General features: G+C 61.8%; 1 protein-coding gene across 4 annotated transcripts in view; it reads right to left on the bottom strand.

Annotated features, from left to right (window-relative positions):
- ZMIZ1 (zinc finger MIZ-type containing 1) overlaps positions 1-25,292 on the bottom strand; it is a 214,672-nt gene that overhangs the window by 87,350 nt on the left and 102,030 nt on the right. For all 4 annotated transcript variants that reach the window (XM_070057911.1, XM_070057907.1, XM_051831554.2 and 1 more), the window contains 2 exons: positions 11,876-11,984; positions 6,288-6,401 (listed from right to left, as the gene is read on the bottom strand). In XM_070057911.1, the coding sequence (XP_069914012.1) occupies positions 6,288-6,401; positions 11,876-11,935 (174 nt within the window). In that variant the 5' untranslated portion in view covers positions 11,936-11,984. The remainder of the gene's footprint in view (positions 1-6,287; positions 6,402-11,875; positions 11,985-25,292) is intronic.

Genomic DNA, 25,292 nt, shown 5'->3' with positions numbered 1-25,292 from the left:
GGGTGAGTCATGGCCTGCAAAGACTCAGTAGGCGCACATGCCCATTCCACAGGCGGCTGGGCAGAGACAGGTCCCCAGGTTCAGGCAGAGCTGGGGCCCCACTGTGCCTCATTCAACTAGTCACTCAGCAAACAGTGAGAAGCACCTCCTGCGTGCCAGGCCCTGCGGCGCTGGCCTCTTTGTGCTCGTGGACCCAAGCCCGAAGCCACAGACCCCGCAGCTTTCTAGGACTCAGACGTGGCACTTTGTAGAAGGTGGCTGGGGACACTGCGCCATCCTCCTTAGGCCAGCACAGACCAGGGTCTCTGCCTGACCACGTGGGGCTCTTCAGTCTACTGCCCCAGTGCACTCCCCATGCCCACCAGCCCTCCCTGACCCCACTTGTGGGGTCCCAGCCCCTCCCCTCTCTTGTCAGCCCCTGTACCCTTGGAGCTTCAGGCAGGGGTGTGCAGCAGACCACCAAGGCTCTGTGCCATGCACCCTGCAGCCCCCCACACCATGGCCTAGCAGGGGTGGGGAGCCCTCTTTCTGCCAAGGACCACTGGGACATTTATTACACCTTCCACGGGCCACACGGAACGACCCACTTAGACGTCAGCCTGCTGCAGAGTGAGTTTTGAGTCCTGCCTGCGGCTGTCTTGGTAGGGCCACGCCGGTGATTTCAGATAGGGCCTGCGGGCTGCACGTCCCCCGGCCCCCGCCCTCGATGCATGCCCAGCCTGGGGGTTGTCTCAGTGCCAAGGTCGGCCCAGCAGAAAGAGCTTCCGCAGCAGCAGTTGCGTATCTGGAGCCTGAAGGTCGCACCCGCCTCCCTGGGAAGCTCAGAAGCTGGGGTGGGAGGGGAGAGGCAGGAGGCTGGGAGGGATGCCAATCCCCGGGGCGGTGGGCAGCGTGGGGCGCCCCCCGTGGCCCCGCGAGTGGCACTGCCGGCTCATGCCCATCTGGCGTCCCTCCATCCCACCCGCTCCCAGGTGTCCTGTGGCTGCCAGATCGGCTCCCGCCCGCCCGCCTTACTCATTAGCTGCAGCAAAATTAGGTTTCCTTATTAAGAAGGAAGGAGCTAGGAAGATGGCGTCGTTGGCGGAAGCAGCTGGGGCGGCTATGGCTGAGTGGGGAAGGGAGCGCCCAGCTGTGGCGGGCTGGGCCTTCGGGCTGTCAGGGTCCCGGGGGACCACCTGCTCTCTGGGCGCTGCCACAGGCTGTGGCCTGGCCCTGGGGCCCCTGTGAGCATCAGTTGCTTTCTGTTTCAGGGGTTGGCTGCAGAGGCTCGGGGGCTACAAGGGTGGGAAAACCACTCCTCCGAGTTCTACTTCCTCACGAAAGCACAGGTCCTGGGAGGCCCAGGGACTGTCGCACGCTGGGCCGTGGCAGCCAGTGCAGCCCCCTTCCCACAACCACCAGTGTCCCTGGGAATGGGGTCCTGGCCACTTCCGCCTCCCTGCAAGGAATGCCCTGCACGGGGCTAATGTGCGAGGCACAGGCTGCGCTCAGGTTAGGACATTTGCTGAGAGTCTGTGCTAAACCCAGGCCCTAGACACAGACGACTGCCCCTTTCCCCAGCCCCTCCCCACAGGCCCCTAAATCTTTCTGGGGTGCAGGCAGTCCCTGTCTGGGGCGTCAGGAGGAAGGTTCTGGGCCGGAGGGGCAGCTGCAGCTCGCTCACATGTGGACTCTGGGCCCCGATCTCTGCACCAGGGAGCCTGGAGAGGGTTTGCTGGGAGCGGTGTGGCAGTGAGGCCGCTGCTTGTGGGGCAGGCCAGCCTTCACGAGCAGTATGATGGCTGTGCTGGTGCCCAGGCCCCAGGGTTCAGTGCAAGCTATGTGTGCAACCAGCTGCCCACTTTTCAGTGTGGGCCACGATGGTTCCGGGGGAGGAAGCCGAGGAGGACTGCAGAGCAGGGGCTGCCAGTCACAGACCCGGGAGACTGGCTGCAAAGGCTGGGCTCTTTCCACACAGATCAGAAAGGGTTAAGGCCGGGCTGTACAGGGACCCTGAGGCCCTGGGTTCAGGGCAGGAAGGCAAAGGTCCCTGTGCTGTGCGTGGTCAACACTGGCTAAGCCTGTTGCTCTGGTTTTAAAAACAATGCGAGCTAAGTTGAGCAAGAAGGACCTGGTGCTGTGTGCAGGCTGCAAGGGCTCATGGGAGAAGGGGCGGGGAGTGTCTGCTGCCACCGAGTCCCCTGAGCCCCAGGGTTCAGAAGGGTCACTGGCTCCCAGCAACCTCCCTGCACTGACAAGGAAGCCGAGGCCAGAGAAGGGCAAGACCTGGCTCAGGCGCACTCGGCACAGGGGTGGCAGAGCAAGCCAAGCTGGACCCTGCTGCCCTGGTGCGGCTCATGTGCTGTCAGCCCCTGGCTTCCCCGAGCCCAGCCCGAGCCACCCACCCCTCCCCAGCACTTCTTGTAAGGAGCTGTCCGGCAGGCAGCAGTGGGGACAGTGGGCCAGACTGAGCAACCTGTGTTTTGAGAGGCCTGCCCCTCCTCCACCAGGTGACACGAAGACCGCCCCCTCCTCCATAGAGGCCAGAGGTGAGTGGCTGCGACGCTGCTGCCCTCTGCTGGCTGCCCAGGAGGCGCGCTCCCTGAGGCCTTTGTCTGCAGCGTTTGGATGTCACACACCCAGACCCCAGGAGCCCTGGGGTGGGGGGCAAGCTGGGCAAGGGGGTTCTGCTCCTGGCCGGGGACTGGACCCCAAGGCCTCTCTGGCTGTGCTCTTTGGAGGCGCTTGAGGGGGCCTGCGGGCGCGTCAGGCCTGTGCCCTGACCCTGCTTCCCACCATGCTGTGCAACAGAGTGTAGCCCACGCAACTCCTCCGGGCCTGAGCTTCCTCTTCTCTTGAGATGCGCCGTGGTTTTGTTTGATGGGTTCTGACTGTCCCCGTGTGTCCCCATTCCGTCCCCACACCTGCACCCTCACATCCACTTTGCTACCACACTCAACAAGGCGGCAGCAGGCAGGCTGGGGAGACGGCACTTGTGGTTGCTGCTGCTTTGAAGTCAGAGACCGGGTTCTGTTTCCACTGCTCAGCAGCTGTTCCACCTCACTCAAAGGCCTCAGTTTCCTCAATCTGTAAAATGGGTACAGAAGGCCCTCCTGGCCAGGATGAGAGGCCAGGATCAGGCACCCAGCTGAGGTTCTGTGAGTGAGATGAGAGCCGAGGGCGTGGGGCTGCCACTGGACACAGGAGAGGCCACTGACGGGCAACCGGTGTGTGTGTCCCTCACTCGTGCTCCAGCGGGCCTTCTGTTCCTGCACCTGCTCCTGCTCAGGGCAGGGAGCAGGAGCAAGACTGGAGAGGCCCGAGTTAGTAGGGGGACACCCCGGAGGTGGCTCAGCCCAGATGCTGGAGGGAGCCAGTGCGTGAGGCCCGAGCAGGGTCAGGAAGGGGCTGGTCCTGAAGAGGAAGAGGTTGTCTAGTGGCAACGCCCCGCCCCTCAGGGAGGGGCCCTGAGGCTCCTCCTTCTGTGTCCTTGGGTCACCGGGGTGAGGGGAGGTGGGGGGGGGGCTTCACCATAGCTGCTCCTGTGAGCTGCACCTGAGCTGCTTGGAAGCTGGAGTGGGAAAAATGCGGCCCTTGGCTGCCTGGGGCTACGTGCTGTTCACGTATATTCTCAGGATGAGCTGCACGGCCAGGGATTTGGAATGTGCTCCCAAAGGTCACCCGGGGGACTGCAGTGACCTGGAGGCGCAGGCTACCACCTGCAGGGCAGAGGGTGAGCGCGTGTTTTGCACACGTGTGTTTTGGCGGGTGGGCGGCGGCCAGCCACTGTGTCCTGCCTGGGTCCCGTGGGCTCTCTGACTGCTCCCATCCTGTCCCTCCTGGGCAGTGCTGGGCAGGGGGACGTGGGGACTGGCAGCAGTGTCCAGGGGCCCCCTGGGAGGAGGGTGTCATTCGAGCCAGCCCAGGACTAGCGGCAGCTTCTGGTTACTCCTCCTTTTGGTTGATATATTTAGGAAGCGGGGCTGGCGACACCTTCCCTGTCCACCTTGAAGGGTCTTTGTTTTGACCCCGGAGCCTGCCCGAGAAAACACCCTGGAGCATCTTCTGCGACCCCAGCCCCCTCCTGCCCCCGGATCCACCTCGCTTCAAGGGGCACCCAGGTGTCTGCAGCTGTGGCCCCTTCCTGGCTGAGCAGCAGGCTCTGTGTTGGGGGGTGGGGGGTGAGCTTAGAGCCGGCCGCTGAGCCAGGTGTCTGGCACCATGCCTCTGGCCACACGGTGCGTCCTGCCTGGGAGGCCGTGACCCCGCCTGTGCCGTCAGGTCCCATGGGCTCCTCCCCAGGTCCCCTTCTCCGGGAAGCCCTCCATCATCTCTCGTCTTCCCCTCCAAGGACACAGCCCAGAGCTGTGCCCACTCGGATCAGATCCCATTCCTCCTGCTCAGGACGCGAGGGCTCCTCTTTGCCTTCCGAATCCTGCTCATGCCCCCTCGCTTGGCCCGCAGGCCCCGTGGGAGCCCCCTCTCTGCTCCCTGCACACCCTCGCCTGTGCTGCCAGAAACTGGAGACCCTTCCCCATTCCCCAAACAGATCAAGCCCCAGGGCCTTGGCGCTGGCTCTGCCACCACCGCAGGAGACAGTGCAGGAGACCTGCACCCCGCCCCCTCTCAGGCCTGCCGTGTGCCCCCCACTGCTCCTTCCCGTGGGCATCCCCCCCGCCCCCCCGCACTGCTAGGGAGAGTGCTCTCTTCTGTTCACCACGCTGCCTCCAGTGCCCGGGGCAGCATGTTTGTTGAAGGAATGGAAGACTGACAGGGCCAAGGAGGACCAGGGACAGGTCCATCCAGGCCGGTGAGGGCTGTGGTCCCTGTCCCAGGCAAGGCCAGCCTCGAGGCAGGGTGCCTGTCTGGCTACACACCGGTGCAGTCCCCACCTCCACCTGCCACCATGGCTGCCAGCAGCTGGGGTGAAAGCAAGGACGCCACTGGCAACATCTGTCCCTGCCCATGGGCTTAGCCTGAACCAGGATCCAACAAAGAGGATTAGGGAGGAGGGGGAGGGGAGGAGAGGGGAGCCCGAGGGCAGAATGGGGAGGAAGACGGGCAGGGGCAGGAGGCTGCCTGGCCTGGCCTTGTGGCCCGATCGGAGCCAGCTGGCATCAGCTTCTGTCCCATGGAGGAACCCCGGGAGGGTCATGGCCTTGCCCCCTTCTGGTACCCCTAACGGTCAGGAACGTCCCCTCTGGGGGCAGATGGGCCGTGGCTGGACGCCCAGGCCCTTTGCTGAGGCTGTGCTACCTTGGGAAGTCAGCATGAGTCTCTGTTTCCGCCTCAACAAAAGGGGGAAGGTCATGGGACCCACCTCCGAGTGCACTCAGCGAGCCTGTGGCGAATGCGGCAGGGACAGGGCCCTCACAATGTCAGCCACGCCCCTGAGTGTCTCCTCTGAGCCAGGTCACGGCGCGCTGGGCCCTTCAGTGCCCTGGGACTAAGCTACTGTCCAAGCCCGGCTACGCCTCCTGCTTGGTCAAGCCTGGGAATCGGCGCCTGTCCACCCCCACTCAGGCTCCGTGAGCAGCTCCCTCACATGTGTCGCGTACGGGCCACGTGGCTGTGGCTGCCCACCAGCCGTGGCTACTTCCACGTGGTTCTGTCGGCTGGCAAGCTCCTTCCCGATAAACCCTGCCGTGAGTGCTGTGCCTGGTCTCTGCCAACTCCTGTCCTGGCCCCTCATCCGGGTCTCTGGGAGCTGCTGCACGCCAGGGCCTTTGCATGTGCAATCCCGCAGGCCTCGCAGGCTCTGGGGGGGCCCAGCTGCTCGGCGAACGCTTGCATGTGAGCTGACGGCTCCTCGCTTTGCTTGCTGCGCCCGCCCCACGGCCCAGGCAGCCGGGGATTCTGATGTCTGTGCTGCCTCCTCCCTGTCCCGGCTTTCCTCAGTCATCTCTTCACAGCGCCGCCGCCTCCACTAAGCAGAGACTCAGGCTTGCTAAAGTCTTTGCTTTCCCAGGACTTAGCGGAGGGGATCAGATCTGATAGATGAGGGATCAGTGCATGTTTATTTGGCTGGCTGGCTGGACATAATACGGGCTCAATGAGTACAGACGGATGACTGGCTTAAAAACAGCTCGCTGAGTGTTGATTGACTGACTGAGTGGATCTCTCTTTTTCATGGGACACCGACCCCCAAAGGGACCCCGGGTATCTGTCATCGAGCATGGGGACCCACGTCTCCCCAGCAGATCCAGGTCCCTGGTGGGGGGTGGGCACATGGTGGGGGTCCTCTCCCCCATCACCCCAGGCCCTGGCAGGCCCCGGGCCCCCACCGTCTGCTCCGGGCGTGCACTCACCGTCAGGCAGCCCATGAGGCTCTGCTCGAAGGGCCGCTGGAAGGCCCGCGGGTCCCCGCACCAGTCCAGCAGCTCTGTGGCGGCATTGTGGAAGTTGGCAGGACTCTGCAGGTGCTGTGGGGAAGGAGGGGAGGTGGCGTGAGGCTCCAGGAAGCAGACACACAGGCCGCTGTGGGTGGGCGGTGCGGGTGGGAGGGGCTGGGAAGGGGAGGAGGACGGGTGGGCCGCGATCAACGCCCTCTCTCCAGCTCCTTCTCATCCACCCGCCCTCTGCACGTCCAGCCGGCCCCTCCCAGGCAGGATGGACAGTAGTGGCCCCGCTGCACAGACGGGTAAACCAAGGTCTAGGGAGAGCCAGCGATACAAGACACTCAAGGGGCTCCAGGTGCTGGTGAGGGAGGGACACACCCCATGGGCTTCTACCAGGCAGTATCTCCCTGATCTGGGATAGGCCTGGAGACTCCTTCCTTTCTTATATTCTTTTTTTTTAAAAGACTTATTTTATTTGAAAGGCAGAGTTACAGAGAGACAGCGAGAAGAGGGATATTCTGTCTGCTGGGTCAGTCCCCAGTCGGCCACAAAGCCAGGGCTGGGCCATGCTGAAGCCACGGGTGGGTCCAGAACTCCATCGGAGTCTCCCATGTGGGTGCAGGGGCCCAAGTGCTTGTGCTGCTGCCTCCCAGGTGCATCAGCAGGGAGCCGGGTCGGAAGCAGAGCAGCTGGGAATTGACCCGGAGCTCCTGTAGGATGCCGGCATTGCAGGCGGCAGCTTAACCTGCTGCGCCACAATGTCGGCCCTTACTCCTTCCTCTCTGATTGTCCCCCACTTCCCCACCCCCGTGAACTCCCATCATCAGGTGTGGCTGCAGAGAGGCAGGGCGGGCAGCGGTGGGGAGGTGGCACAGGGTGGGCAGGGGCGCTCCGGCAGAGTGCCCGGGTACCACCACACTGGTCTGGTGTGTGGGGCTTAGTGAGCCTGTATCCCCAGGCTGCCCTCCATGGGCACTGTCTGCCGGGGCTCAGGGGCCACTAGCATTATTGGGCAGGGTCCCAGCCTGAGCTCAGGCCCCTCCGTCTGAATCTACAGGGACTCAACTGTAGGGTCAGAGTACCAGGGCCTCCCAATTCTGCTGCAGGCCCAGGGCCCAGGGCTGCAGGGTGGGTGGCTCCCAGGCCCCGCTCCATCTGTCCGCGTCTTCCCAGGCCCTCTGAGCTGGGCACTGTGTCCAGGAGGTGAATGACTTGCCTGGGGTGCAGCACACAGAGTGAGGGGCAGAGTGGGGTCTCCTTGGCCTGGGGGTGACTGACTGTGCGCCCCTCCGTGGAGCCTCTGGAGGGTGTCCATGAGGGCAGCGGGTAGACCAGACACACCGCCCCAGGGATGTGGCACCCTGAGGTCCTGGCACCCTGCTGCTGGGAGACACAGCACAGCTGTGGCTACAGGGGGCAGTGGCTCTGACCCAACCTGCCACAGCCGGCAGGTGTCAGCACTGGGAGGGGTGCAGAGTGTGCTGTGGATCCCCTGTGGGTCCCACTCTGCCTCCACCTCCCACAGTGCCCTCACCTCTGCCAGCCTCAGTCAACCTGTCTGTAGAATGGGGATGACAGGGCATGCGTGGTGGTGGGCATCTGCTATTTATTTATTTATTTATTTATTTATTTTTGCGTAGGGTTCCAGGACTAGTGCTTTCATGTAGTTCCTGCACTGATTCATATCCCAGCTGCTCCACTTCCAACCCAGCTCCCTGCTGGTGCCTGGGGAAAGCAGTGGAAGATGGCCCAAGTGCTTGGGCCCTTGCCACCCGCATGGGAGACCCAGATGAAGCTCTTGGCTCCTGGCTCCAGCCTGGTCCAATGCTGGCCAACACAGCAGTAGGGGTTGTGAGTCAGTGGATGAAAGATCTCTCTCTCTCTCTGTAGTTTTGACGTTCAAAATAAATAAATCTTTAAAAACAAAGCAGATGGAAGAAATGAACTGAAACATCCTGCCTCTGTAGCCGTGATGGACAGAAAGCTGACAGAGAGAATGGGGGCATGGCACTGGGGCACGGTCGCAACAAGACAGGGCTCAGTCGGCCCTGGCAAAGCACCTGGGGCATGGGGCGCTCCCACACGGGGCTGCCCTGGACCAAGGCTGTCCCCCAGAGGCCCTCCCGGGAGCACAGCTGCACAGGCGCTCCTTGCACTTGACTTGTGCTAGACGGGGGGCCTTGTGCGTGCAGAGACACACCCTCGGAGAAGGCAGTGGCGGCCCATACCTCTGCCTCCCCTCCCGGCCTCTACAGCGCCCCCCTCTGCCCCCCGCACAGGCCATGGCGGCATCCGGGCTCCACTGCAGAGCTGTGCAGATCAGCTCATGCCTGCCCAGCAGCCTGCCCCTGCTCACTGCGCTGTTCTGTTCATTTCTGCGATGTCACGCCCAGTTAGCAGGGTCTGTAGCCCTGTGTGTTGCTCTCACGGCAACCAGCCCACAGGTGGCCACTGCACCTGCTCTGCACTTGGGGTTCATGAGTGGCTTCTGAGGCCAGTCTTGGGGCCCAGCCTTGTTTCAGCTCCTGGGCACGCCACCTTCTGTCTTTTGCCAGCCTTCTAGGCCCTGTGCCCTCACCCCACGCAGCCGGCAGGGTCCTCAGCTGTGGGTCACAGGACATCAGGCCCTTCCTTGGATGGCTGCCACACCGCTGCTCTGTGGCCTTGGCCAAGCCCCCTGCGCTCTCTGTGGGCCCGTGTGCACGCTGAGGTGGCTGAAGTGCAGAGAGAGGAAGTGACCTGCAGACAGGTGCAAGACAGACCTGGTCCAAACCCTGCCTCAGCCACGGAGCCCACAGCCCTGGGGTCGTTACTGAACTTCACAGCCCTCACCTGCGGGGTGCGGTGGTGACAGGCTGCAGGGCTGCCACACAGTTCAGGAGCAACGAGAGGGGAGGAAGCTACGACAGAGCAGGTGCAGGGAGGCTGCTGCTACTGCCCATGCAAGGGCTGCTCTACCGCTTCTTGTTTCTCTCAGGAGCTCCTCGAGGGTTGGAACTGCCTCTCGGGCACTTCTGGAACCCTGTGGACTGGCACAAGGCTGGGACCCCACAGCAAACGGCTGCTGAGCAGGGAGCTGTGTCCAGGATGGCCCATCTGCCGTGGAGGCCAGAAACCTGGCCACTGGCCACAGGGCCCTGGTGGAGCGTGGCGGGGCCATGGCTGGGTGAGGGCAAGAGTGGCCAGGCCTGGGGTGGCCTGGGGTGGCCTGGGATGGGGGAAGTTCTGAGAGTCACCCAGAGGCCCCTGGCTTCAGTCCTAACTGGACACTATGTCCTGTCCCCACTAGAAGGCTGCCTGTCCCCACAGTTCCTCGGAAGATTCCGTTTCTATCCAACAGCTGCTGACACTGTTGGGGCAGGAGCACACCAACACCTAGATCAGGGCCCAGCTACCTGAAGTGGTGAGTTCACCTTCTTATCCATCCATCTGTGAACCAAACAGGACATCCATTCACCCCCATCCGTCCATCCGTCCACAATGAATCCATCCATCCATCCATCCATCCATCCATCCATCCACAATGAATCCATCCATCCACTTACCCAACAGCTCATTCAGCCATTCACTACTTCATCTGTTACCCATCCAGTCATTCATCTGCCTTTCCACCCATTCATCCAAGAGTTAATTTATCCATTCACCCAGGCATCATTCACCCATCCATTTACTTATCCATCGTCATCTATATCCATCCACCCCTGCATCCATTCCTTGATGTACCCATCTATCCGTCCATCCCTCCCCCACCCTGGGCTGGGCATTCTGTTGGTCTCTGCCAACTCAGAGGTGAATATGGCACCTCCTTGACCTGCAGGGAGCCCAGCCTGGTGGGCCCCCTGACATACGCCCACTCAAGGGAGAACAAGATGGGTGAGGTCGCTGGTGCCCGGGGAGCACGTGAGCTCAGGGGAAGCTGTGGAGCAGTTGCCCACATGGAGCCGGCCGGACGCACCGTGGCCTCGGAGTGGGGCATGCTGTGGGGGGAGCACTGGTTCTCCCAACACCAGCTGTGGGGGTGGGGTGGGGAAGCAGCTGAACTGGAGCGGCAGGGTGCTGGGTGGGTGTGGGCAGTGCCATCGATGGCCAGAACCAGGGCAGGGAGGGGAGGGAAGACTGGGCCATGGAAGTGAGACGGACCTGGGAGTCCAGGGCTATGAGGCCCTGGTGGGAGCCGCAGCCCCATCAGCCCAAGGCCCACAGCACATGCACACACGCCGGCCTCTCTCTTCTGATCGGGTCACAGGACGCCCGAGAATCCCCGGTCCTCAGCCAGCTGTGGCTGCCTCTGGGGCACTGTGGAGCAGACGAGGTCAGCGCTGAGCTGTGCCTGACGGGCGGTGCGGGAGGAGAGATGCGCAGCACGCAGCGGGCTCTGGACAGCCCAGCGACAGCTGCTCACACTGTGTGGCCCTAAGGCACAGCTCTCCGCGTGTGCGAGTGCAGGGCGGGTTGGGGCTCCAGCGCTCCCTGGCCGAGCACGCATTCCAGGTGAGGCCCATTTCACAGACGAGACAGCAAGCTCCCGGGAGCAGCTCCCCAGTGCTGGGCTGGGGCCTCGGGGTCACGGATTGCACAGGGGAGAAGCAGGCCTCCATGGGAGCTGCATGCCTGGCGCGTGCAGGGGCTCCCGGACTGTGGGGGGTGAGGGTCACTGCCCGCGGCGCCTCGGGCAGCAGGAACTGGGTCAAAGGCAGAGCTGGGAGCCAGCCGGCAGAGCCGGGGGAGGAGGGAGCCGCGTCTGGTTTCTATTCCGTGACCGTGAGCAGAGGCGCGTAATTGGCATTGGGGAAGAGCTCTCCGGCTGGGTTCAATCTGTAACAAGGCTTCTTCAATTTCCTCCCCTCAGTCCCCACGCGGGCTTCCGTGACTGCGCTACTGGATGCTAATGAGGGGACCCACAGCTCTCATTCCCGCACAACAGTCTTAGTTCCACGGCCCGGCACTGCGGGGAGGCTCCACTGGGCCCCTGGGCGGGAATCCATGCGTTCTGCAGGAGGTGGGGGGCCGCACCCCAACATGCCCATCCCACCGCACCGGCTCCTTCCCAGTGCTCCCAGGCCTGTGTGGGGATGTGGCCCCCTGGGCTGTGGGGAGGCTGAGCCCGCCGAGGGTGCCCAGGACCTCTGGGGCTTGGCGTGAGCACCCGCACCCCCCTCCAGGATGAGATCCCTCCCAGCACCTCTGGGGCCGAGCTTTGGACGATTCCTTTCCCCTCTCCGTGCCTCAGTTTCCTTTTCTGTAAACCTTGCTTTTGTGGAGAACACTGAGCAAGATGGGGAGGCAGCCGTGTTTGGGAAGAGCGGATCGCAGTGTCAGAGGCGCCCTCGTCCTCACAGCAGCCCAGAGCACACGCACAGAGCCCAGAGAGGGCATGATACTGGCCTAAAGCCACACAGAGGGCGTGGCAGCAAGCGGGACGGGACAGCGACATCATTCAAACCCAGGCCCGGGATGCCAGCGGCAGGTGGCCCATGCCAGGCAGAGGTGAGAGAGCCCCAGGCGGCTGGCCCCGCCCACCATCACCTCTGCCCACCTGGCTGCCTGGCCACACCCACCTGCTTGATGCACTGCAGTCGGTCGTTGGTCTGCTGGATGTGCCTGTCCATAGAGTTCATTCTGGCCGTTTCACTGGGTTCTACCCGAGAGCCATGAACGTCGTCCAGCCTGTGAAGAGGGCACAGAGGGGGTCACTGGGGTCGCACCAGGCCTGCCGACCTCACTGCAGCCTCCCAGGGGGGCCCCCGAGGCTGAGGGCAGGAGGCATTCCTGGGTGCTCGCCACCCGTGGGCGGGCATGTCCACCAGGGGTCGAGGCCCTGCACAGGCGGGGACACGTGTTTTATGTCCTGCCCCCGGGGTCCTGGTTCAGGGCTCGCTCACGCGACAGAGCTCTGTGGGCGCATTCATGGGCTCGCACGCATGCGTGGGGCCCTTTCTAATGTTGCCCTTCACTTCTCTGCAGGTGCAGCTCTCCTGCCCTGGGGACCCACTGCCCGAGCCGGATCCCACAAAACTCCATTTTGCCACTTTGCCCCCCTGGGAAAGAAGGCGGGCAAGGATCAGCACTGGGGAAGGAGATAGGCTTGGAGCAGGGAGGCAGCATCAGAGCCCAGCCCAGGGGCCAGGCCCCCTGCCCAGCAGCTCAGGATCCCCACCACTGCACTGCAGGGCACTTGGGGCTCACGGGAGTCCTGAATGGGGTGGGGGCCTCTGGGGGCATGAACACCAGTGGAGCTTCCTTCTGCATCACGGTGCTAGGTGGGAGAGGTTCCCTCAGCCCCAGGGCGGCCCCCAGAGCAACGGCAGAGACAGCCAGAGAGGAGACAGGGTACAGCCCGAGTGCACCCACGGCCCAGGAGCCCTTGGTTTCTCTCCCACAGGCACTGGGTGCTGCAGGCTGCAGAGCACGGTCTGACCTGGGTGCTGGGCAGGAAGCCCAAGCCCCCCCCCCCCCACAGTCTCCTTTGCTGCCCTCCAGCCTGGCCCCTCCTCCCCCAACAGCCCTCCCCTCTGGCCATGTGCCAGGCACCTGCATTCTTCACATTTCATGCCCACTCTGTGCAGGTGCGACTGCTCGTACTTCACAGATGAGGGAACAGGTCCTGAGACGGGTCAGGGCCCCGGGCTAGCATCAGTCCCCCCGCCCCCCGCCTGAGGGAACCAACGCCACGGTCGGGCCCAGCCCTGTTCCTGCCTACGGGGCTCTCGACTACCTGGCTCCTGAGCAGTTCTTGTTCCCTTGCCGCTAGAAAATGTACATTCATTGGCTGGCCTCAAAAACCAGAGCGTCGGAAGGGTGCACGGGGCCAGTGGGTAGGGTGGCCACGTCCCCTGCCAGAGTGCCTGGGTTCGAGTCCCAGCTCCTCTCCTGATCGCAGCTTCCTGCCAACGTGCAGCCTGGGAGGCAGCAGGTGATGGCTCAAATAGCTGGGTCCCTGCCACCTGCATGGAAGACCTGGACTGAGTTCTGGCTCCTGGCTTTTGGCCTGGCACAGCCATGGCCACTGCTTCTTTTCAAGGAGCAGCATCCTAAACAAGCTGACTAGAGCTTGCTTTTCCTCTCTTCACAGTGCATCTCAAAGTTCATTCTGCATAAAGACATACAGAGCCTTTTCACTCTGTAATAGCAGCACGGTATTCCAAGGTACGGGTGAAGTGCTGATCCGTCTGCCCCTGCCGAGGGCTGGCCTCTCCTCTGCTCAGGGGAGCTCACGCTCCAGCCCAGAGTGAGGAACCCCAAGTGGCCAGTACACGGCCAGAGCCACAGACAGCCTGGCAGAGCTACCTCCTCACGCCGGCATTACTTAGGGGATGCACTCTGGGGCCAGGTGTTGCTGCTGGTTTGGGCTCCTGAATTTCTGACAATGCTCTACCTTGGAGCTTTCCAGAAAAGAGGACAGGGTGGGGGTTGTGCCCCATATTTATTTCTTTCATGCCCACTCTGCACCCATCACACACACACACACACACACACACACACACACACATATATATATATATACCATAACATCCATCTCCTCTATCACTTGTCTAAATGCCCGTCCATCTGTCAGGTCATCCATCATCCATGTCATCTATCCATCCGTCCATCCATCCATCCATCCATCCGTTGTCCATGTCATCTATCCATCTGTCATCCATCCATCCATCCTTCCATCCATTGTCCATATCATCTATACATCTGTCTGTCCATCATCCGTCCATCCATCCATCCATCTGTCCATTATTCACGTCATCTATCCATCTGTCCATCCATTCATCCATTATTCATGTCATCTACCCATCCGTCCATCCATTCATCCATTCATCCGTCCATCATTCTCTCCCTCCCTCCCTCCACCCAAGCAAGCATGTTTTAGATTTGGGTAGTCCATCCTCCCACACTCCTGCTCACTTGGAAAACACCTTTCCATAACTGTTCTATGCTGGGTCCTACGCCACACCCGTGGGACACGCAGAGATGAACAGCAAACAACTTCCTTGAGTTCCAAGAACTCTTGGTCCAAGTCTGTCTTCACTGCAGGCTGTCTGTTAGGCGACTATTTGCTGAGCTCCCTTTGGGAGTCAGGAGTGGCGCAGGCGCTGGGCACAGACTCTGTTATGATTCCCACACTTTGTAGATGTGAGAACTGAGGCTTGCAGGTGATGTTCGCTGGGGATAGCCAGTTTCGGAATCCTGGCTTTCCCAGTAGGATCTACACTCGAGAGCAGACAGTGAGCAGGGGTCAGGGGTCCCGGCTGGAGGCTGCTGCAGTGTTGTGGAGCGGGGGAAAAGGATGTGTGTGGTGGGGGCGGGGATGAGGGCACAGCTTCCCCTGCCATCTCTACAGGTCTCCCAAGGGAGACTGAATGTCTCCTAAATCACCCGCACAGGGCCTCAGCCAGCACCCATAAGACTGAGGCTCCTGGGGTCAGGGTTTAGCAGTGGGCAAGCCGGAGCCACCTGTGGGGATGCCATCCCAGTGCCAGACCCCATCGGAGCAGAGGGGGCCCTGGGGTCTTCCAGGCATCACAAGGTACACAGGGGGCTGCCAAGGCCCAGGTTCCATGTCGTGCATGGGTAGACACTGGCTGCTGGGGTCCCCATTGACAGTGTAGTTTCCATAGCCAGCTAGGACAGGAAGGTTGAGGTAAGGAACTCATTAAATCAAGGCCTGGCTCAGTTCCTGGCTAGGGGGGCCTACAAGAAAGTACAAAGAAACCCAGGCCTGGGTGGGCTTCACTCTGGTCCCCCTGGCAGCAGCCGAGGACAAAGGACCTGCAGTAGCTCAGGCAGTCAGCAGGGGGCGCTGTTGGCAAGCCTAAGAGCCCAGAGGCCCAGAAACAGCACTGGAGGTTCCAGGCATGGTCCTGGACCTCCCTCTGCTCCCTGTCTCCAGTGAGCACCTGGAGCTCTCAGCCGGGGCAGTTTCCAGGCAGTTTTCGGGCTTCTGGGCCTTGGTTTCCCCATCTGTAGAACAGGATGGGGCTGAGGGTGCTCACGTGGTCTCCAAGGCTCTATGTCTAAGAAGGCACTCTTCCTAGGATGGACGTGGCCTGCGTCTAGGGTCAGACACCTGGGGAACCTTGACCAGCACCAGCGCCCAGGAGCGCAGATCCCTGCCCCCTCCCCTGCCAGGCACTGTGGGGCTCACGGCTGCCTTTCCCTGGGTGGGGGGCGAAGGCGGGGTCTCTGGGGCTCACTTCAGGAAGCAGAAAACGAAGTCAGGGGAGCTGCCGGCCTGCCTGGGGGCCAGCAGCTGCTGAGCATGGCATCCGGATTCAAAGATTCCCAGAACGTCAATGGCCCCCACCTACCAGACAGTCCAGTCGGGTTTATTTTGGGGGACCCCGAGCCCTGCCTGCGGGGCACCCCTGGGCTAAGTCCAGACCGCAGGAGTTTCCTCCCAGGCCAGGGTTCCACCTCATAGGAGCCTAGAACCGGCTGGGGCTTGGGACACCTGCGAGACGCGGGGGGTTGGGGAGGAGGCAGCTGGCAGCACAGACATCAAAGATCACAGGGACAACTGGGTGTCCTGCACTTCTTCATCTATAAAGGGCCGAGCGACCGGCTGATCAAGGAGACGTCCACAGCTGCCGTGAGTTTTCAAATGGCTGAGATCAAGAGTGGGAAGTTGGATTAGGAACATCGGGCATGGGTGGGACTGAAGTCTACAGTCTCCAGAGTGAAAAGAGATCAAGGCCTTGAAAGCTAAGGGTCCCCGGCACGCAGAGCAGACGTGGGCTGGAGCAGGCACGAGGGGTGGGGCTTGTTCAGGAGACAGGCCAAGCTCGCCCCTTGTGTCGCCACCTGCTACGTCCAGGCACCAGGCTCAGAGTGGTGAAGCCGCTCACCCAAGGCCACCCAGCCCGGGGGGCTGCAGGGCTCATTCACAGCCTCGGCTTTTCTCATTGCTAACGCGTTGTTCTTTCCATGGTCTAGGACTGGTGGGCAGAGCCTCCCGGCCACCCCCACCCCAGGCTGTGAGTGGGCCCAAAGAGATACCCTCTTTATTCCAGCCAACCTATCCAAAGGCAGGCACTGGCTTCCAGGGCGGTCCTGGCCCCCTGCTCCTGCAGGCTCTCTGGAGTTGCTTGCTTAGGGTGAGCACTGGGTGGCCAGCAGAGGTCGCCCTCCGCCATGGGAGCCCCGAACACGGCTCACTGCTGCCCACCTTCTGCCTGGCGACTCCTGTAAGCCTTTACAAGCCACTACAAATCCCCCGGACTCCCTCCCAGTCCAGCCCTGTGCTCCCACCGCCCCAGCCCTCCCTGCTGCCTGTCTGCCTCTGAATGGGGGGTGGGCTCCATCGAGGGACCCCCACCGCCTCTCTGAAGTAGCCAGAGTCGTGCACCACCTCCCTCCTGCCTGCCGTGAGAACTGGGGAGCTGGGCCTCAGTGTCCCAGCTGAGTTGGGCTGGCAGTCAGCCCAACTCCAGCATCTGTGGTTTCTGAGCCAGGAGCTCCAGCCGCTTGGAAAACTCCAGGTAGACACTGGGCTGTGAAATGGCACCACCTGTCCCACGCCAGGCCGGCCCAGGGGACTCTGGGACAGCCATTCCTCCGGGTTGGCCCAGAGCCATGGACGCTGCCGCCATCGCTATAGCTATGTGCTCCCCTGTGCACCTTAAGCCCAAGCGGGCTCACCGGTGCTGTGGGAGTCCAAGGACACAGGTCTCCCCGACTCCCAGGGGGTCTGGGGGGGCTTGGCATGCGAGGGGTGCTCAGGGGAAGGCAGCCACTGTTAGGCAGCAACGACTGCTCAAAGAGTAGAATGAAGCCTGTGGGAAGGACCTGGGGACGTCCAGTCTCGCAAGCCCCTGCGACAGGGTGTGAGGCAGAGGGAGAGGCCAGACATGGGGGGCCTGGTGGATGGCGCTGGGCTGGAGCCCTCTGGCTGTCCTGAGTAGGCCCCTGGGTCGTCCTGGTCCTCCCAGGACATGTGGCACCCACAGGGTGGCAGGGCCACCTTCAGTGAGTTGGCTGCACCTACACAAGTGGGTTTTATTTCTCACATTTGAGGCCTACATGGTCAAACAGTGCACTTATCACGCACGCAGCCAGCGACAGAGGTTCTGGCACATGGCCTTGTGTGTGCACAGGCACAGGCCGACGTGCCCCTTTGCACGCCTCGAGCCAGTACACGTGCATGCTGGAGGCTGGCACAGACCCACCGGCACACACACCTCTGCTGACAGCCTGCACAGGTGAGTGCCGGGTCCCTGGGGGAGCTGTGTGAGCAGTGGTGTGCAGAAATGATTCAGCCACCGTGCACATCTGCAGCTCGGGTCCCCCGGGCACGGGCACCGGTGGCAGCGGTGGGAGGGGGCCCTGCCTCCAGCTGGAGAGCAGAGGTTGTGTTGTCAGACACGGCCAGCGCCAGGTCAGCTCGCTGCAGGGCCTGTCCACTGCTCAGCCCGGGGGCCAGACAGCCCCAGACTCCGAGAGGGACGATGCCGTGGGCCCTGGCTCAGCAGTGATTGGTTACCCTGCCTGTCCACCTCAGCCTGAGCCCCACCCAAGGCGGGCTGCTCCCTGCCTCTGGGACGTTGCCCTTAAGGCCACGCCTCATGTCTGCTCTGTCGCTCAGCCCCTCCCATCCATCTTTCTTGGCTCACGTCCACTCCCACACCCTCAGCATCTGTCCTGCACTCCCACCCTGATGGCACCAGCCCAGCAGGTGCCTCTGCACCCATCTCCTCCATCAGCTCCCCAAAGCCCAGGGCCTGGTACCCAGCAGGTGCTCATTAGATGCATAAACAAGTGGGTGGATTAGTGGCCACTGCTTGTACATGTGACCCGGGGGTGGCAAAGGTTAAGAGCCCCGTGACCCAGCTGTACTCAGAGGATCCTAGGACTGGGACGATGCCAGTCACCCCATCCAGGTCCCCAGAGAGTGACACATGTGCCGCCGGAGGAACAAGGACAACTCCAGGTGGCCCCTGGCAACCCTTTCCCATGGTGGGGTTTTTGGGTGAGCACGGGGATTCTGCAACACACAATGATGTTCCGGTCAGTGGTGGCATGAGAGTCCAGCAGCCCGTGACGCCATGCCCACGTTAGTCGCGCCACCATGTCGGCATGGCGACAAAATCACCCAACACATTCTCAGTGTGCATCCCTGCCTGGGAATGCAGTCAGGAGGCAGAGCGGGACACCTCGGCGGGCTCCAGAAACCCCGCAACAGAAGCGGGAGGGATGGAAGTGACGGTGGACAGGCAGGCGCACTGGGGCTCCACCCCATCCTCATCTCGCAGGGAGTGTGGGGCTGCCCGGGGCCACCCACGGGTGCGTCTTCCCCTCGCTATCCTCCGCAGCCCGCGGCAGGCACACAGCCTGGGGGTGGAGACAGAGGGCGTGGCGGAGCACACAGCGAGAGGAGGGTACTTGGAGCTCCATCCCAGGCAAGTGAGGAAGCAGGGGAGAGACAGCCAGGCAGCTGCTTCCCATTCCTGGCCAGGCAGCTGGAACTGCTCCTGGGCCGGGTAGGACCCTGGGTAGTGGGCGGGTCCTTCCTGGCTGGGAGGCTGCGGGAGACCACTGCACCTCCCTGAGCTTCAACAGGGAGAGCCGTCTCCACCTCTCCCACGGGGCTAAGGAACTGAGTCAGCACGGTCAGTTAGGATTAGGGAACGGAATTCCAAAAGATGACGTCCTGGGTTTGGACCCAGCTCTCCCCAGCGCAGCCCAGGCAGCGTCCTGGGACCAGGCTCCCCACCACCTGGCCGCAGAGGTCCAAGGCTGTGGCCTCACCCTGCAGGCAGAGCGGCCTCGTCTCTGCATGGCCTCACTCACGTCTCATGCTGCACCCTCGTCCACAGGAGCACCCACCCATGGTCAGTGCTGGTTCGTGGGCGACACAATGCAGTGTTGGCATCTGGGAGCACCCTGGGGCACAGAAGCTGATCTGGACGGAGTGACGACGGCCTCCCAGGGAGAACAGGCTGCCAGCCCACGGTCCTGACCACCTGTGCCTCGTGTCTCTGGGCACACGACACCTCAGCAGGCCTGGGCCACGGCTTTGAGGCCAAACCTGGCTTCTTCCTTCCTCCAGCACACTCCATGTCCCTGACTTCACAGTCACAGTTTCTCTTCCCAGAAGGCCCCGGGAGGGATGGATGCACCCTGGACAGGGCCTCCTGGGTCCCTTCCCATCCTCACTTTGGGCTTCCTCGGAGCAGAGAGAGAAGCCGGACAGCTATGGAGCCTGCATGTGCGCCACGTCCCCTCCTGTAAGCCTTGCAGCTCGGCTGTCATGTGCCAATCATCACGGCTGCACTATGGATGAAGGAACTGAGGCCTGGCGAGCTCCACTGGCCTGCTCAAGTGGCAGTGCCTGGACTTGAACCCGAGCCCGATTCCAAAGCCATGTAATGTTGCATGCAAATGTCACAGGCCTTTGGCCTCAGCTGCCCTGAGCATGAGCAAGGTGACCATCATGGGCTGTGGCGAGCCGAGGATGGTGCAGAGTTGGGGGCGGGGTCTCAGGCTGGCCTGATGTTGTCCAGTGTTGGGCCTGGGCCACAAGCCCCTCCCAGGACGGCGATGCTCGGGCAGTGGTCCTGAGCTGGCTTTGCCTCCGGGAACTTGCCTGTGATTCCCAAGGGTCAGATGCCAGGACACGGGGAGGGTGGTGGTGGGAACGGATGTCGCAAGGCCCTGGGAGAACGTGGGGAGGAACGAGGCTGGAGAGGGAGGCAGGGCTCCCTGGCCACCAGCTGGTGCCCTCTGGGAGGCTGTCACTCTCCCGGATGTTCTTACTGCTCCCCAAAGTCCCCAATCCACCCAGGCACCTTACAGGAAGCTCCTGTCCTCAGGGACAGCCGGAGAGCTGGACAAGCCCTCCAGGACCACCTGCACAGGGATGGCAGGGCTGTGGTATGCCCTGTGGTGTGGATGCCACTTCCACCTCCAGCACCCAGGGCAGGCCTGGCTAATCAGTCACCGCTCTTCCTGCTAAGCTCAGACATGCCCAGCCAATCCCTGACCTGCCCTCTGCCCAGCCATTCTTAACCACCGGTACCATCACAGGAGATGAAGGCTTCTAGGTGGCCCGTCTCTGAGAGGACAGAGAACGGAGGCCCAGACCTGGGTGGGCTTAGCCTGAGGCCACTGGCAGACCCCCCAGTTCCTGACCTGTGCCTTCCCCTCAGCCCTCTCCCAGCTAAGTCCCCTGAATGGAGCATCCGGGCCACCCAGGAGGCTTCACACAACCTCACACCCTGGTCCCACCAGGGCCTGGATCATTCCATTTTGCAGATGAGAAAACTGAGGCTCAAGCTGCCCAGGACTGCCCGGCATATCACAGCCTCGAAGGGCCCACTGTGGCTCCCCATCCAGGCCTCAGGGTCCCCCCCCACCCCACCCCACCCCCCGCTGTCCTGAGCTTCCTGGCTCGCTCTCCACCCCACCCCTGTCCAGGCTGGACGGCAGTCAGTGTGCAGATGGCTCAGACAGCAGCCTGGCCCAGGGCGCCCAGGCAAGTCTGTTGGGATCAGGGCCTCTGCACCCCCTGGGCAGTGGCTGTGGGTCCCCTGCAGAAGCCCCGTGTGGTCCGACTCCATCCCTGGACTTGATGGTCCCAGATGGGTCGAGGCTGCCACCTGAGGCCCCTCTGCAGAAAGCCCTCGAGGTGGGGGAGGGTGTGGGCAGGGACTGGCCCCAGCACATGGGATCTGCACTCAGGAGTCCCTCACCCCTGGGGCCCTCCACCCCCCAATCTGGGCAGACTGGCTGCTGACAAAATCCACGCTAGGTGCTCCAAAGCGGCATGGCGGCTCGATACCAAAACCACACAAAGCTCTCCCCAGTTCACGCAACAATGCGGCGCCGTGCCCTCCCCTGACCCTTCGACGGGCAGCACAGCTTAGTGGTTAAGGGCACCAGGTTGCCTGGGCTTCAGTCTTGCACCTGCTGCCTTCTGCACCCTCCACATGTCTCAGGCTCTGCAGGTGTAAACCCGAAACAATAACAGTACCAACCCCAAGGTCTGCTGTGCCATACAGGGAACTACTAAGGAATGCAGTCCAGCCGCCAGTCCAGGTGGGCCTCAACACCTCATCACGGGCGGGGAGACCACCAGAGGGGGCAGCTTTTGCTTGGGGGCGTCAAACGCCCCTGATCCGAAATTGAGACTTCCAGTCCTTAGAGGAAACCCCACAGCTACTGCTCAGACCGATCTGCTTAGCCTTGCGGCAACGTCTTGGGAGACGCTGACATAATCGAACAGAGGAGAGGCAGAGACGGGCACTGGCCTCCACTCTCCAGCACACACTCGCCTCTGGGGACCACGCCCCAAGCTCCGTGGTGCTCCCCAGGGGTCGCAGGTAGCTCAGTGGGGAGCAGTGGCCCAGGGCCCACCAGCTAGGACGCAGGCTGGGGCGTTGGAGGGACTTGGTTTAGTGGCACAGGCCAGTCCTAGGAAACTTCAGTGGGAAGAAGGGTTGGGAGAGGGGAGTTTGGGAGATGCTGAAAGAGGCAGGAGGCCAGAGAGGAGCCACTACCCCATCTGAGCCAAGCGGCGACAGCGGCGGGGACACCACCGAAATCCATCTCTGGGAGACCAGGCCCTGCAGGCTGCCCCCAAATGAAGGGTTCTTGGGTTCCATGAGTGACAGAGTCCTGTCCTCTAGGGACTGCTAGGGCTCATTTGTGTGTGGAGGCCTCTGAATGGCCAGCCTTGCCCACAGTCACTGCATTACAAGACACTCTCCCCACGAATCATACATTAAAACCCACAGCAGAAGCTTTCCCCACACTGTGCTTTGAGAGGTGCTGACCTGAGGGGTGTGGATGGCTGCGCTGAGAGCCAAGGAGGGACACTGCAGAAGGGGTGCCCACTGAGGCAGGGCCGCTTCCAGCTGGGCTCTGGTCACAAAGCGTGACCAGCAACCAAACAGCTGAGGGCAGAGAAGCCACAGAGTTCGGAGTCCTGTGTCTTGATCCACTACTGTGTCCGGCTGCCATCACCACCTCAGATAGACACAAGCAGCCAGGAGCCCACCTGCAGGCCCCCTGGGCTCTCCTCCCCTGTAAGCCCTGGCTCAGGTGGGCAGAGGGGCCCAGACCACTTCCTGGAAGGGCAAAGCCAGAGATGGCGACTCTGTCTTGCCTGGGGAGAATGACCCCTTGCATGAGGGATGACCTCTGCTGCAGGAGGGCACAGAGCCAGGTGTGTGCACACCCAGGTGCTCTCCCACACCCATGGACAGATAACCAAACTCAGGCTGAACATAATTCAGGAAGTTGCCGAGATTGGACACCAGCAAAGCCAGGATTCAAACCCAGGTCTGTGAGACTGCAAAGCCCAGCAGCTCCCCGTGGACTGGAGCCAGGGCCACATCTCACTGTGGCTGGGGCCATGATGTCACAGATGATGAGGCTCCTGGCTGACACCTTTCAGTATACTCATCCGGCAGTGCCTGGCCTGATGCAGGACATGTGGCCAAGGGGTGTCCTTCCTCTGGGGGCTCCTGGTCTGGGGGACCCCAACCAAGCAGGCCAGCACCCAAGAAGCATTGTGGACACACAGTTGGCCTCCCTGTGCCCATTTCCTCCACTCCTAAAGGATTTGGGGCTGATGGCGACGTCACTTGCTTTCCCCTAAAGCCCCCCATCCCTAAGGAGGGGGGAGGGTAGGAGCACCAGGCCCGTTGGCACACATCTTGTCACTGATTCTCTCACTCTGAGCTGGCCACGTGCGAGACGGAAGCCCAGGGAGGCCGTAGAACTTGCCAGGGTCACACAGCTGGCCAGTGGGGCCACTGGGTTTTACCGCCTGCAGAGGCCCTGGACCCCTCCTGCAGCCACATGGGCACAGCCTGAGGCTGGAGGAGGTTTTCCAGCAGCCTTGGTCCACACCGCCCCGTCACTGCAGCCCTCAGCCCCTCGGCCGCCCTCTGCCTGTGGTTTTTGAAGCTTTAGCACTCTGGCAGGGAAGAGAGGATTAGACAAAAGAAAGGACGTGGAATCTCTCACTTCCCTGAGTCTGACGTCCAGCTGAAGCTGTATGGTCCACCTGTTGGGGTCAGGTGGGGGGTGGAGGCCACCCTCACAGGCGACCTGGAGGAGGAGAGAGGGAGCCAGGCCTCGGGGCCGGAGTGGGCGGGGGAGGGGTGCTGACCCCCAGCAAGGGCAGTGGGGCTGGGCAGAGGGCTCAGGCAGCCGGGTGGGAGGGAAGGCCTGTTTTATTTTGGAAATGGAACCACATGGCCAGTGCCCTTTTGACCAGGCCTGGCTGGCCAGCACTGCAGGGCGGCGTGAGGGTCTTTCTTAAAGGCGAAGGCCCTGAGATAAGGCAGCCGTGGCACAATTCATCTGCTTTTTAATTAACTCGCCCTGCCGCCTTAAGTGACTCCCCGCTTACGCTCATTCTTTTGAAAATTCCAAAGTGCTATTTCTGACCTGTGATTTACTATTGCCGTACGTCTCTATAAGCAGTGTTTTAGCTTAAGTGGCAGTTGCATATTAATTACAAAGTTAATTATGTGCTGTGTAATCACGCGGCAATTCATTAGTTTACTCTACTCTGAGAACCTCACGCTAATAGCGAGATCTGCAGGGTTTCAGGAACCCACCAGAAAGATCTGCCGGAAACCCAGAATGGGGCTGGCAAGGACTGGAGACCCTACCCAGGTCCCTCGTGGGAAGCCCCTGGCCAGCCGGCCCCCGGGAGCAGGCTGCCTGCCTACCCCAGTCTGTGGCTGCTGGAAAACCCAGCTGCGTCGTGGTTCTTCCCCCTTGGAAATGCAGGGACAGGCACAGAATTTGTTGAAAATGACTAACGGAACAGAGAGCCACTTGTAGGTGAAAACCGAACAGTTCAAAGTGGCCGGGGAGCTGACCAGCGGGCAGAGCCGGGAGGGGGCAGAGTTGGAGGGGGCAGCTCCCAGGCAGCTGCTCGGATGCAGGGGTGAGGCGTGTCTGGGAGTGGGACCAAGCTCTGCCCAGCTCCTTTTCATCCCCTACTGGATCCTCACAAACATGCCGACATCTGAGGGTGAACACTGGTCACGTTTCTCTCTCTCTTGTCTGTCTGTCTCCTAATAGTCACCCATGGGGTCCTGCGGGCCGGGCTGTGAATCCTGATTCTCTTCCTCAAACAATCTCAAAACCTCGCTGAGGCCCCAGGTCCTGTCTGAATGGGAGGGCTGAGAGTTCCCTGCCCGCCTGCCCAGGAACCCCATGACGGACAGGAAGGAGCGGCAGCCACCCAGCCCCCCCCCCCCCCACTTCTGCTCTCTAAGGCACCACCTCTTCCAAGGTGCAATGTTGTCAGCCACGAGGAATCAGCTCGATCCTCCCCTGGCATTTGAAAGTCACTGTGAGTCCACGCGGGCCTGCTCCAGAGCCCCCCACCCCCCGCACCTCCCGCCACCGGGGCTCCCGCCGCTGTCACTCCAACCCGCTCTGCAAACCCACAGGCAGATCACGTTTCCAGCCCATTGCAGAAGGGGCTGCAAAACCTACGACCTGCCCTGGACATGGCGATCCGGGGGCTGAGACCCTCTGCTTTCCAAATATAAACCTGCCTGCTGTCTTTCTGCTGACAGCTGAGCGAACAACGACGTGGAGGTCCCTTCCCTCCTGGCTCCAGTCACCAAGAGCAGAGAAGGACCTGGAGCCCCAGCTGGCATGGAAGGAAGATAAATAAGAAAAAAACAAAACATGTCCTTCTGCTACGGTGGAATGTTTAAAAGAGGAGTCAGAAGCACAGGGTCAGGGCAGACCGCGTTTCTACCATTTCAGCAGGCGGAGGCAGGATGCTGCCGACTCAACAGCTTCGGGGGAATCAGCCTTGTAGGGAACTCATTTGGGGGGGGAGGTGGGGGTGTCTTAACAGCCAAAGCCCTGTGGTTTCCTTTCCAGGGAACACACTGGTTTCCCCGGCAACAGAGAAGGCCAGCCTCCAAACTTCTGCCGGGAGACCAAGCCTTGGCCTGGGATGCTCCTGGGCCGCACCCGTGGCCAAGGCTTCACTGTCCTGCCCGCTGG

Source organism: Oryctolagus cuniculus, chromosome 15 (genome assembly GCF_964237555.1).
Source record: "Oryctolagus cuniculus chromosome 15, mOryCun1.1, whole genome shotgun sequence".
Lineage (NCBI taxonomy): Eukaryota > Metazoa > Chordata > Mammalia > Lagomorpha > Leporidae > Oryctolagus > Oryctolagus cuniculus.
This window is presented reverse-complemented; position numbering and strand designations above follow the sequence as displayed.